Source organism: Hippocampus guttulatus, chromosome 3 (assembly GCF_054856545.1).
Source record: "Hippocampus guttulatus isolate MCC_2025c chromosome 3, RoL_Hgut_1.0, whole genome shotgun sequence".
NCBI lineage: Eukaryota > Metazoa > Chordata > Actinopteri > Syngnathiformes > Syngnathidae > Hippocampus > Hippocampus guttulatus.
In genome coordinates, this window is record NC_141263.1 from 8343540 (window position 1) to 8357174 (window position 13635).

Consider the following 13635-nt stretch of genomic DNA (forward strand, 5'->3'; position numbering starts at 1 on the left):
GGAAATGAGGACTATTTCCAGGGTGACCACAAATCACTGCTGAACAAAATACAGAGCAGTGAACTTAAGGGGTGCACGTGCAACCACAATTTTTTTTTTTTTGGTTTGTTTTTCAACTGAATTGCGCAGGTACGTCTTCTCATATTTCCTTGAAAAAACATAAGAGGTGGCAGAGGACTTCAGTAGAAGAAAATGTCACTCAGTGTCGTCCACAGTGCAGCAGAAAGTTTTGGTACGACCTTCGATGACAAACATTTCTTTCTACCTCAACTTCTTTTCTTTCTACTTATTCTATGCCCTCTTCATACAAAAGCACAGTGCTCTGTCACTAAATTCCTTCTGTATTGCTTGCCTTTGTCAGAAGGAAATTGCTTCTAAACTGTCTTCCACGGGAACGTTCACTGAATACTGTGATCACATCACAAAATCTATAATAATCATTTAGTCATAGGTTATTTGTCCTCCTTCTATTTCAATTTATTCAGCAACCTCATGATGAACATGGCAAGACCACTTTCTCACATTTTTTTTTCATATAGATTGGAGTTTGGACGGTGCTCAATAATTACTATGTAACCATTTTCACTATATTATTAATATTATTATCATTCGCTCTTAGTACTTAACTCCAAAGGTTGTCAGAGAACCTCTTGCTTTTAAGTCGCTCATTTCAAATGTCCCACTGCTTTCTTTATCCAAGAAAATAAACATTGTTTTTTTTTCTCACAACAATGTGTCTCCTTTGTTTTTTCCTATTCCCGACATTTATTTCCTTGTCAGTGATGTTAAGGAGCACCTGCGATATCGCTCTCCGCTGGTTCCCCTTCGATAGCCAAAAATGTGACCTCATGTTTGGCTCCTGGAATTAAGGGGGCTGGTCTTTGGATTTAACCGTGAGAAAGGCAGACATCAGTGACTATCTTCCTCGTGGAGAATGAGACCTTGTTGGTGAGAATAATTTTATATTGTGCATCACAAAAACAGATTCTAACACATAATAGATGTACTGGTGAGGGAGAGGGCGGAGGAGAAGTCACTGAACTCAGATTTGAAGATACTTTCAGAAGATGTGGTGCTTACATCTAATTCGAGAAACACTTTCTGTAGTTTGGAAACATGCCCTCAACTTTGTCTCGTGTCATGGGTTAATTTTTAGTTCAAATATCACAATTTCCTGTGTGAGGTTAGTGTCGGTCAACAATGAAAAATGTTGTGCAAGTGACTTCCAAAATGTAATATGTTACATACGACTAATTACTTGCGCAAGGCCCGGTGATCGACTGGTTAGCACATCAGCCTCACAATGCAGAGGTGCAGGGTTTGATTGTGGCTCCGGGCTTCCTGTGTGGAGTTTGCATGTTCTCCCCGTGCCTGCGTGGGTTTTCTCCAGGTACTCCGGTTTCCTCCCACATTCCAAAAACATGTGTGGCAGGTTAATGGAACTTTCTAAATGGTCCCCGGGTGTGATCGTGAGCGCGAATGGTTGTTCGTCTCTGTGTGCCCTGCGATTGGCTGGCAACCAGTTCAGTATGTACTCCCACCTACTGATCAAAGACAGCTGGGATAAAAAAAAAAATGCAATACAATAAATCTGGTCTTTTCTGTCTTGTGGATGTTTAATGCATGTTTTGGAATACGGAAGGAAGCCCTAGCATCCGGAATTCAATTCCAACCTTAAGAACTCCGAGGCAAACATGCGAGCCACTTGTGCAATATGTTGCAGAGATAGCTTGGATGGATGGATGTATGGGTGGGTGGGTGCTATGATAGATAGATAGATAGATAGATAGATAGAATTTCATTCCACGGGGTAAATTCGTTTTTCTATCTTCATGAAGTTTTTCAAACCTTTCCACGTAACCAGTGTTTGTGTGAAAGGTAAAAAAAAAGAGACATGCACTAATTCATCATTTTGATTTGATGACTATGATACGTGACATCAACCATGAAAAAAAATGATGATGGTGGTAATATGGTGTTTAAATAGTAAAGATGTGGGGTATTTGTGCCGGGAATTAGTGAAATATTTACTTCCAAGGTGCGAGCGTCAGGTTAGCTCTCCCACAAGTAACCAGTAGTCATGATGATTTTGACAATTCACACATATCTTTGATAATGTTACCGGCATTTAAAATGATTAGGCCCTCCAGTGAATATGATACAAACGGTCACCACCCGTTCCTTTTGAACCGCGTTCGAAACCGACCGCTTTTAGGCCAAATGTATCTGTGTCATTTGCTTGCTTGCTGACCAACAAAAATTTACCAGGAATGAGCAACAGCGATCTATTGAGATAGATTGTGACCAATTATCTTTACTGTAGGAAAGAATGTTTGGCCAACTACCAGTAGTTTGAAAGCTGACTCAACTGCTAGTGTCTCTTTCCCCACATAAAAACCCCTGCATAATCCTGCAAATTAATCAGATTTCAGTTTCAATTTAAATTAATGTACCTGTAATTTTATTCTGTGTCTTTGTCTTCTAACTAGTTACACTTTTTGTAGCCTGAGTATGTAATGCGGGTACATGTATTCTGTTACTCCTCAAGTAAGGATGTAATTATGTAAGTAATCCTTATACTGCTGTGCCGTAGCAAACCTTTAGATGTACAGTATACCCTTTTTACTTTATCAGCCTTTGCCTTTTATATTACAATGGTAAAATTTAAAAAAAAAAAGTTGCTCTCTACTACACAGATGTTTTTATTGAAGCACAAAAATATGATGTGATTGTCATAGAAGAAACGAATTGCCGCAAAGAAGAGGAAATGTGCAAAATAAAGAGATATTTTGAGAACTTTATTTCATCAGTGCCCTATTCACAAACTGCATCCGTGCATTTCAGCACAAGACTCCACGCTTTGCTTTCTTGCCACAGGTACATATAATAAATCCAAGTAAATATTATTGTAAAATACAAAATTATTTGTAATTCGTGTGATTTTGAGAACCACACTTAAACTGTTTGTGGTGCGCCTACTCTTGCTTTTACTGACAACCGCTATAGGAAAGGTTTATATCAAGTCTTGAGCTATTCCACGTCTAAAGTAGAAAATATAACAGTGGTTCTGTGTTTCTGTCTTTTGGATGCGATAAATAAGATGTAGTTTGGGGGATTAGTCCCTTCCTTTGAATTTGAGGTCAAGAGAGGTCAAGAGATCAAATCAAGAGGTCAAGTCTTGCTATCCTTGTCCACAGTCTCGTCACCTCCCGTATTGATTATTGCAATTCACTTCTTTTTGGTGTCTATCACAAATTCCTCCATAAACTTCAAGGGGTCCAGAATTCTTCAGCTCGGGTCATCACTTGAACCCCCTCCTTTCATCACATCACCTACAAAATAATACAAAAAAACTTCTCCATACATTTAAAGCCATCCATAACCTTGCCCCCCACAACACCGCCCCCCCACCCTATCTGTTTGATCTTCAAATTTCCGTACCCCCTCGTTCCCTCAGGTCCTCATCCTCCCACCACCTCTATCTACCCTCTGCCCGTCTCAGCACGATGGGGTGTAGAGCTTTCAGCCGCTCTGCCCCCAAACTCAGGAACTCCCACCCAACATCTGTAATATTGATTCTCTTCCCACGTTCAAATCCCTTATCAAAACCCACCTATTCAAAATCACAGACTCAATTTAAATTGATCTCTTCTTTTATTATTTATAATTTTATCTGTGGTTTATTGTTCTTTGTTTTGTCCTTGATTGTAAAATGTCCTTGAGTGTTGTGAAAGGCGCTTATAAATAAAATGTATTATTATTATAATTATTATTATTATAATTATTATTATTATTATTATTATTATTGTCTGCGTTGTATGGAACTCTGTTCCAGTCGTACAATTTTTTCTTCAGGAAGGCATTTCGTGCTGCACCGTTCATTTCGTGTGCTGGTCTATAATTCAACCGGTTGGAGACATCTCCATGATCCCGAGTTGGTTGATTTGACAACCTATTTTTTACTGGCGTGGTGACATGGCAGACTATTTGTTGCGGTGGTGTTTGGAGCAATTACAGAGCAAGTTTGGTCTGGAGGCATCCGAAGATATCGTCAAGTAAGAAATCTTTTCGATGACTTGCAGCCTGTCTAAAGCGAAGACTGACCTACGTTCGTTTGTCAAGCTAGCTCGTCAGACGAATGTGATGAAATAAAAAAACTACAAAAAATTGATTGATTTTCTCCCAACGTCCTTTTTATGAAAGCTTGTCATTAAATTTGTGAACAAGCAGGCTCAGGTTACGAGTTAACGACAAGCTCCTTCAACCACTTGGTGAGTTGAACTCACTTTATAAATCCTTTGTTTTGTTTAAAGATAGAAAGAATATGACATTGAAGGATAATTCTGTAAAAGTAGGTGGTGATCTCCAGATAATAAATACTTTACTTGTTTGGTGATTATTTATTCATTGTTTTATGATTTAAACTAATGAATTTATTTAGAATATCTCAAATGATTTTTTTTCTTGATCATTGTATTGTCTGTTCTGTTATTTTATTGTATGTGTTGCAGCTCCATTGTAATAATAATCATACAATAGTACTTTATTAGTTTTTTTTAGCGCTTCTTTTTTTGGACGCTCAAAGGCGCTTTTCACAATAAAAGAGAACATAATGACAGCAAGAACAATAACCATAACACAAATAAAGACAACAGAATATTGAATTTAAAAAAAACAGTTTTAACCAGTGGTTTTTGAGGAGGGATTTGAAGTTTAGGAAAATTTAAATGAATGTTTCAAATAAACTTTAAAAAAAAGGAAAACGTGTTTGTTGACGGGAAAAATAGGCTCATTATTATGTTAGCCAATTGTGTAGTTGTCCTTTAAAGTGAGGATCATGCATACGCGATTGAAGTTGATCTAATATGGACAATCTATTCTTAAACTAGTATAGATTATTGACTGTCCTGTTATAGACTGGAAGCTTAAAATTTAATGTATAGAACTGAATGTGTGCATTTCTATGGAAAAAAATAGAATATTATCAAACCATCACTGATGCAAGAAATATGATTTCCAGACATTAAATGCAAGCATCCTTTGCAAGGACGGGGCACAGTCAAGTATGATGTTCCTGTTAATTGTATTGTATGTCATCCTGTTGTTTAGATACATTATATCCATTGAAAAAGCTGAGGAGATTGAGGAGTATGTGGGCGACCTTCTCCAGGGCACAGATGGGAAGAAAGGACAGTTCATTGAGGAGTTGCTCTTCAGGTGGAAGAAGACTCAGAGACAGGCTGGAGACACAACTGGTCTTTTCCTTCTCAAAGAGTCAATGTCAACAAGAGGTGGGCAGGCATTATTTTCAATATGAGTAAAGCGTCTCTGAAATATTCATTTTACAATATAAATAAACGGTTATGATATTTGATCGGGGAAAAATAAATACAGAATGTACAGCACTTTGTATGCAGCAATGGCTGTTTGAAGGTGCGATATAAATACAGTTGCGTTGAGTTGAGAATGCTGATTAATCAGCCTATTATGCACATAATAATCTTTTGGGTCCTACATGTCCCGTAACAGCATTTTCTCTTTTTAACGGTAATTTTCTATTGACATTTTCCATAAAGTTCTTAAAATACATTTTGTGAAACTGTTTGAAATGAGTGATGGCTTTCACCTACGGTAAACGGTGATGCAACGAAGCAAGCTATTTTCTGGTTTCAAAAGCATAAGCACTTCAACTGCCGTGATACGACATGCAGTAACAGTCCAGCACAGTGAAGTTGGTGGCGGCAATGCTCCCAACAAAGGCAATGCATGCACATTGAAAATAAGTCATAACTTGCTCTTTTATCAACCGAGTGTCATTGATCTTCTTCTTCTTATTATTATTTGTCAATGCCAAAGTGTGTTCTTTCAATATAGCACCTAATCTTGCTATTTTGGTTTTCGTTCCATCCACAAACATCGAACGCACCAACACTAGCTTTAACCTCACTGTTGGTAGGAGTGTGTCATCGGTAAAATATGAAATAGTGACACCCTGGTCAATTCCTCCATATCAGTTGTAACGTATATGTATGAGTTACTGATTGACTGAACCTTTGAATGGCTGTTTTTGGCTGACAAACATCTTGCATCAAGGGATACAAGTTTTTGTGTAGTTTTCTGTGTAATCAATGATTATAGATGTTTGAAAGGTCTATAATCAGTTGGGCTCTAATTTACAACATTATTCTTATTAATTAGACTCCCAAGATACAACCAAAGATTCCCAGAAGAAGTCTAAACGTAAGGGTCGGAACAAACAAGAGGTGTTGACCGTGAGCCAAATGGACCCTGAACCAGAGGCAGTCAAAACTCCCATGGATCTAATGAGGGTCAGTACACATTGCCTTGAATATTGATCATGATCTGTATACAACACATTTGCGGCTTAATATGTTCTTATTGTTCTTATTTTCTCCACCTACAGGTTCAAGAAAGCACCAGCACTTCTTCAACAAAAAAGAAAAATAAGTTCACAAACCTTTATGCTAAAGAGGGTCAGGACAAGCTGACAGTTGTACTTCCCGGCCGGCACAGCTGTGAGTGCCTTGCTCAGAAGCACAGACTCATCAACAATTGCATCAGCTGTGGTCGCATTGTATGCGAGCAAGAGGGATCCGGGCCTTGTCTCTTCTGTGGTAGTCTGGTACAAAAAATTTTGTTCATCTTTTTTGCCCCAGTCTATTATAATGTAAAGTTAATCTTTATCTTTGGACATCTTTCTATCCCATTTCAGGTTTGCACCAAAGAGGAACAGGAGATTCTGCTCAGAGACTCAAACAAAAGCCAGAAACTAAGAAAGAAGCTGATGGGAGGTGAGAATCTGTGGTTAGCAGTACTGCAAGATATGAACTGTGTAGTATAAGTCGCAACTTGGTTCAGTAACCTTTTCTTTGGCGTTTACGGTTTAAACTAAAATGACTGACGGTTATTTTGGATTTTTCAATCCCACAAGCATCAATTTTTCATCTCAACTAATTTTCACTGACCAAAATCACACTTATGAATACTAATGAATGTTTCAGTGAGCTCCATGTTGAAGTGGTGACTGTTCACATTTTGAAATAAATTCTCAACATGTGACCGGTATTTAGCTCTTCTCTGGTCAAGCGATTGACCTGGCTTTTGAAAAAGGCAATTGAGCCCCTGCATAGCTTCTAGTAAATGAATCAATGAAAACTCTGGACCATATTTTTTTTTTAAATTTTTTTTTTGGTTGTGCAGATTTTGTTGTGGCACAAGCAGTATTTTCTCTTCTGTTTGCAATTGTGTTTATTCCCGACAGTAAAGTCACCAGTTTTGAAAATGTGAAAAAAAAAAACAGTTCAAATTTTGGTCTATTCATTGGGTGCATTTTATATACTGTTGCGGTACCTACATTGTATTTTACAGTATTCATATATTTCTTTGCGACAGATTGTGGTGAAAGAGATTACCTGGCACATCAAGAAGCCAAGATGAAGGCTGGTTTAGAGAAGGCTGTCCAGCACAAAGACAAACTGCTGGAATATGACCGAACGAGGTAAAATAAGTTATACAGTATTGTAAGTCTCAGTCCAATCGGAATCACAAAAGTTTGATATAACATTGTGCTGCTGTTTTATGTGCAGTGTCAAGAGAACTCAGGTACTTGATGATGAGTCTGATTACTTTGCCACTGAATCAAACCAGTGGTTGTCAACCGCTGAGCGTGACAAGCTAAGGAAAAAGGAAGAGGAGCTGCGCGAACTTCGCCATGCATCGCGTAAAGATCGGAAAATCACCTTGGACTTTGCTGGTAGACAAGTCCTTGATGAGAGAAACAACTTGAACGAGTACTACAACAGGTGAGCATGAAGCAGTTACATCATTTCACTCGTGAGTCTCATGCTTGCAAGTGTCAATCACAATTGCTCACTGTTGGATATTTTTACCATGCAGATTAGATGAGGCCCTCCAGGCAATGAACATTGACTCTGTGGCCAAATCCCCATTGTATAAAAGACAAGGTGGAGAACAGAACCTCAGAGAGCTGGTCAACCCCAATATAAAGCAGAGAGCACCAGAAGTAAGTCGCTTTTTACACACTGTATCTCACCTCTGTTTTACCGCTTTCCTTCTGTTTTCCTACAGACTTTTTCAAAGGAAGTCTGCCTTCCTTTGTACTAGAAAGTACATATAGGTCAAGAAATGGGCCTTCCTTAATTGGAATTGTGAATTAAGACCACTCAATGGCGACATAATCATTGAATAGTTTGAAAATGTAATGGCAAAAAGTTGACAGTTCTTGATGGAGAATAACCAATGAGAACATTCGTCTGTGCATTCTATCTACATGATGGCCGACAATACTAAGGGGATTATCAGAATAAAAATGAATGTTTTTTTTAAAAAAAAATCCAGATTTGTTGATTTTCCTGGCAATCACTTGACATTGTTGGCATGAGAAGATCAACCCACAGGCGATATAGCCCTGTGGCCTTTATTATAGTGTCTTAATAGTTTCATATTATTCTGCCACTTGTTGAACTTTGTCAGTCCCTTAGCCGCTGCAAAAGTTGTCGAAGAAGCCTGCTCTATGGAGCCTCGGGCTTAATGCTAAAGGGTCTATTGCAGGGCATAAAATTCCACATTATTCTCCCATTTGTTTAGTTATTTATTTCATATTGCGCCATCCACAGACCAATCACACATCCGTACGATATACTCCGGACTTCATTTGCACAGTCAAGCTGACAGGACCGTAGCAGCAGCAGTTTATCAGTCAATATTCTGTCCAACTGAATTCACATCTCAGTTTGATGAAAAGGACATAATAAGATGTAAGTACAAGCTGGACAGGTTGAAGATCAAAGATGCACCTTGAGTGCGTTCTAGAACTATTACGACAGCATATGGGGAACATTGCACTGGTGAGTCCTTGTGATGAAGCAAAGGCTCTGAAGGTTAGAAATTTAGGTCACGTGACGTGTATACTTTTGCGCAAGAAGAGCATGCGATCTCTCTCGGTCTTTCTGTTGCACCCTGTTGATGACACTCTCACACCTTAAATTTTCATTTCGCTGCGCCATTATGCAATTTTATCATGCGTTACATAGAGTCCCTTAAATCTTTATCCATCTCCAGTTAAAAAAAAAATCATAGAGCAGCTTAGCATGATCATGACAGACATGGCTCAAGCAAATAACCTCCCATCCTGCGTTGAAGCTGTGCACACTCGGGCATCCTAATGGCGAAATTAGAGATGCAGGACTTCGCTGAAATGAAACTCTTGATAGTTCTCCTGTCTGTATTTCTTCCTCTTCCTTTTAACTCAAATTGACCAGACTGCATGTGTCTCTGTCGATACAATTTACCCCCATATTAAACATGGTGCAGTAAAGCTTGGTATGCTTTTCATTATTCAATCTTTCAAAGGCGACATCTTTGGTTTTTCCAGCAATTCGACAGAGACTGTGAATTGGAATTCTGTCAATCAAGCACCAATGTCCGAGTGACAAAAAAAATTAAAACATGAGCACACACTATACTGTTAAATGGTTGTTTCTCCAGATGGGCATGCGTAGCACTTCCTTTATACACCCAGTGTTCTTTTGTCCTGTTTATATTTTTAGTGGGTAGATGTTGGCAGCAGAGAAAACAACAAAAGGAACATGGAAAAAGGACAGAATTTGGCACAGGGTAATAGAGGAGGAGAGCGGTCCAGGTTGCGTCTCCAAGACAAAGAGCTGCAGGAGATGTGTGATGGTGGCTGGTGTCTGAGCATGCACCAGCCATGGGCATCACTCCTGGTCAAAGGCATCAAAAGGTACGAAGTTTAAAAATGTAGTAGTGATCTCTCGCTAGTAATCGAATGGTTCAAAGTACGAACATGGAACTCTTTATGTATAGAGTTGAGGGCCGAACTTGGTACACATCTCACCGCGGCCGTCTTTGGATTGCTGCCGCAGCCAAGAAGCCCACTCCTCAGGAGACCGCTGAGGTGGAGGCCATGTACCGTTCCATCTCCCAAAAAGGTACAATGTCAAGTCGAAAATGTGTATCTTCTCTAATTTCATGAACTTCATTATTACATACTGTATATTGCATTAGACAGTGCACTCTGGGAATCAAGTGGCTCGACCAAGTGACATGTTCTGCATTGATAGCACAAACGTTTGCATTCACACACAAAAAAACCCCAATGAAAAGCCTTTGAGAATTGCGCAAGCTATGGCTTATTTTCAATGCATTTGTATTGGCTTGTACTTCTATGGGGACAAGCGCCACGCTGTCAGAGGGCTAACATTAGCATCAGCATCTTGCTTTGTTGCGCTCAGCTCAGCTGTTGGAAGCATTCAATGGCATTCAAAAGTTTCTTAATGGGTGGTGATTTCTGTCTGAACTTGTTGACATACAAGGTTGATTGCTGCAATCATCGCAATAGTCAGTCTTGTATTTATTTATTCACACATTACGGTGTAGCAGAGCACCGTGAAATGAAGCGCCTCTATTTTCGTTCTACACATTTTTAGTATGAAATTAATGATTGAGTTAATTTTCATACTCATACTCCTCCTTCAACTTTTTTATGATACTCTACTTCTACTTAATTAAATTAACTATTAAATTATTAATGTCATCGTAATGCTCATGCATGATTGGCGACAGGAATGCATTTTGTTTCACCCCTTCGAGCCCAAATGAAAATTCATTCCATTTGGTAATTGGCTTTCATTCAAATTGGAATACAAGGCTCTGTTTCCCTGACTAGTGATTGTCTTTGTGTTTAAGCTGTGTAGAACATTTGCAAAAATCAGCTTTTAGGAAAAAAATTATCCACATTTCCCCCTTTTTGTGACATGTTACAGACCAACACAATAACTAAATTAGAAATTGTTTGTGCCAATGTCCTCTTTTTGAATAATAAAGGGATAGACATTTTTTTAAAAGTCTGATTAATCAATTGATATCAATTGAAAAATATGGAGACTAATCAAATTTTTAAGAAGCATGGTGGTTGTAGCTCTAAAATGTTAAATTTTACACCAAATCCATTTGATTGGTATCGGCCGATCACACTCAGGGATGATCGTCTCGGTAACTTAAAACCCTGATCGGGACATCTCTAGAAAGAATCCTTGAGTGATTTTATTTATTCTGCCTACATACACTGCCCCTGTTGGTGAAGTAAAACAGTCAAGAGAAGTGTAGACATTCTGCTTTCACAAAATTGAATTTCACTGAAAAAGATGGTGCCCTTTGAAATGATTGGAAATAATCTGACCATTGGTACATGTTCAACCAAAGGTGTTTTCTCATTAGAATCACAGGTGTCTTCAAACTTGTCACGGTCAGTCAGCCTATTTAAAGGGCAGCAAGTAGTCACTGTGCTGTTCAGTGACATAGTGTGTCCAGTGAATCCACTCAAGATAACCAGAAGAAGCAAAGGAGAGAGTTATCTCAGGAGATTACATTGAAAATTAATAACATAACCATTCATACTGCAAAACCTGGAACTTTTTGCCAGGCCCTCCGCCACTTCTCAAATTTGCGTTGTGGTGATCACTCTATTCACTGGACCTTGGAGTTGCACATTGCATTGACCTTCACCTGGCACCCTCCTGGTCAGTTCTTAAACTCTGTTGATCCACTGGAGTGATTGGAGCATAACTTTAAGACGATTTCAGACTACATGAATGTAGCCCGATTTTGAGACAACATGTGTTACAGACAAAGGTAGTGTTTTGTAGCTGATTTTTCTTCTTTTTAACTGCATAAACTGTCAGCAGGGCACTGCCAGAAGTGAGGACCTGTGTTGAAAACGGCTTATATTCTGTGGTGGGTTTTGCCTGCTTAGGAACTTCTCGACAAATTTTGTTCATTGGGCCAAGATGGATTAAAAATAATAATAATAAAAAAGTAGTTCATCATGACAGTACATCTGTCCAAAAACTGTTCCATGAGCCTTGTTATATCATTGTCTGCAAGTCGTTCTCCTATGGCACGGCTGAGGTCTTTTCCTGAGTGTGGCATGGCATTGCATATGTACTTAGTGTCCAAGTCTGCTGCAGTCAAAAACTTTATTCCAGATTTGTGCCACATAGATGCAATGTATTACACAAAAGGACATTGAACCTGTGTTGGAAATAACTGTTCGTCAACCATTTTGTGTTTCCCAGAACACACAGTTCTGAACAAAGTATCTCAAAATGCATGAAATAGCAGCAAATTTGCCCGTCTGCATAGTTCCAAATGAGTGTCCTTGATATCATTGCGTAAATAGTGCAGCAGCTCTTGATATCGGTCTCGGAACATTGTGGATGTGATTTCAGGAATGCGAAAAGCATTTTGATCAGCAGGCATGCATGGCACTGGTTCTGCTAATCGCTCCTCTGGAAAAAAAACAGCAATGCCTTCAGCTGGAAGACACTTGTACTCCAATCAGGGTTTGTTCTGCGGGCCTTATGTACTGTGCAGTTCTGATGGTCATCAGCATTTTGATGTCAAATAGACAGAGGAAGCTTTGCAAAGGATGAGCAACCCTGTGTCTTGCAAATTTGCAAACGAGCATGTAGCGGTGATGAGGGCTAGTGGTGATCACCCATTTGACTGGACATTTGAAATGCAAATTGATTAATGGTAAGGGCCACAAGACCATCTGACTGCCCAAACTGCATGAACTAAATATCAGACTATCAAGGTATTATTGAGAGAAATATGCTGCCCAATGTCCAAAAGCTTGGTTTCAGTCACAGGTCATGGATCTTGCAACAGCTAAAACACACACAAGAATGGCCAAGAGCAAAATATTGGATGATTCCAAAGTGGCCATCGATGAGCACCTATCTAAATCCAATTGAACATCTGTGAAAGCAGCTGAAAAATGCCATCTGCAGAAAGCACCCTCCAAACCTGTGACAACTAGAGACTTTTGCTCATGATGTGTCGGTCAAAACACCAACTGAGAGGTACAAAAGTCTCATTGAAAGTCTATTAAAAAACCTTTGATTGTAGTAATTTCCTCAAAAGGTTGTGCAACAAAATTTCAATTTAAGGTTACCATCATTTTTGTCCAGGCCTATTTCATTAGAAAACATTGAACCACAGTTCAAAAGCAATTTCATATTTTCATGTATTTTTTTAAATTAATACATTCTTTTGTAATATTTAATATCCATCCATCCATCCATTTTCCGAACCGCTTGATCCTCACTAGGGTCGCGGGGGGTGCTGGAGCCTATCCCAGCCGTCTTCGGGCAGTAGGCGGGGACACCCTGAATCAGTTGCCAGCCAATCGCAGGGCACACAGAGACGAACAACCATTCACGCCCACACTCACACCTAGGGACAATTTAGAGCGTCCAATCAGCCTGCCATGCATGTTTTTGGAATGTGGGAGGAAACCGGAGCACCCGGAGAAAACCCGCGCAGGCCCGGGGAGAACATGCAAACTCCACACAGGGAGGCCGGAGCTGGAATTGAAGCCGGTACCTCTGCACTGTGAAGCCGACGTGCTAACCACTGGACTACCGGGCCGCCCTAATATTTAATATTAGTATTATAATTATTCAACAGATGGGTACCAACACTTTTGTCCACTTTTGTACTGCAAAGGTGATCATTTGGGCATCTGGTTGGCATTTGATATGCGAATAGGTCTCACACCGACAGAGGTGA

The 13635-nt window shown here is 39.4% G+C and overlaps 1 protein-coding gene across 2 annotated transcripts in view; it reads left to right on the forward strand.

Annotated features, from left to right (window-relative positions):
* Positions 1-3896: 3896 nt before the first annotated feature.
* The window catches only part of trip4 (thyroid hormone receptor interactor 4), an 89764-nt gene continuing 80025 nt past the window's right edge, over positions 3897-13635 (forward strand). For both annotated transcript variants that reach the window (XM_086107929.1, XM_086107930.1), the window contains exons 1-10: positions 3897-4055; positions 5110-5291; positions 6199-6329; positions 6425-6643; positions 6734-6812; positions 7414-7519; positions 7608-7823; positions 7918-8044; positions 9591-9784; positions 9868-9992. In XM_086107929.1, coding sequence (XP_085964055.1) covers positions 3976-4055; positions 5110-5291; positions 6199-6329; positions 6425-6643; positions 6734-6812; positions 7414-7519; positions 7608-7823; positions 7918-8044; positions 9591-9784; positions 9868-9992 — 1459 coding nt within the window. In that variant the 5' untranslated portion in view covers positions 3897-3975. The remainder of the gene's footprint in view (positions 4056-5109; positions 5292-6198; positions 6330-6424; positions 6644-6733; positions 6813-7413; positions 7520-7607; positions 7824-7917; positions 8045-9590; positions 9785-9867; positions 9993-13635) is intronic.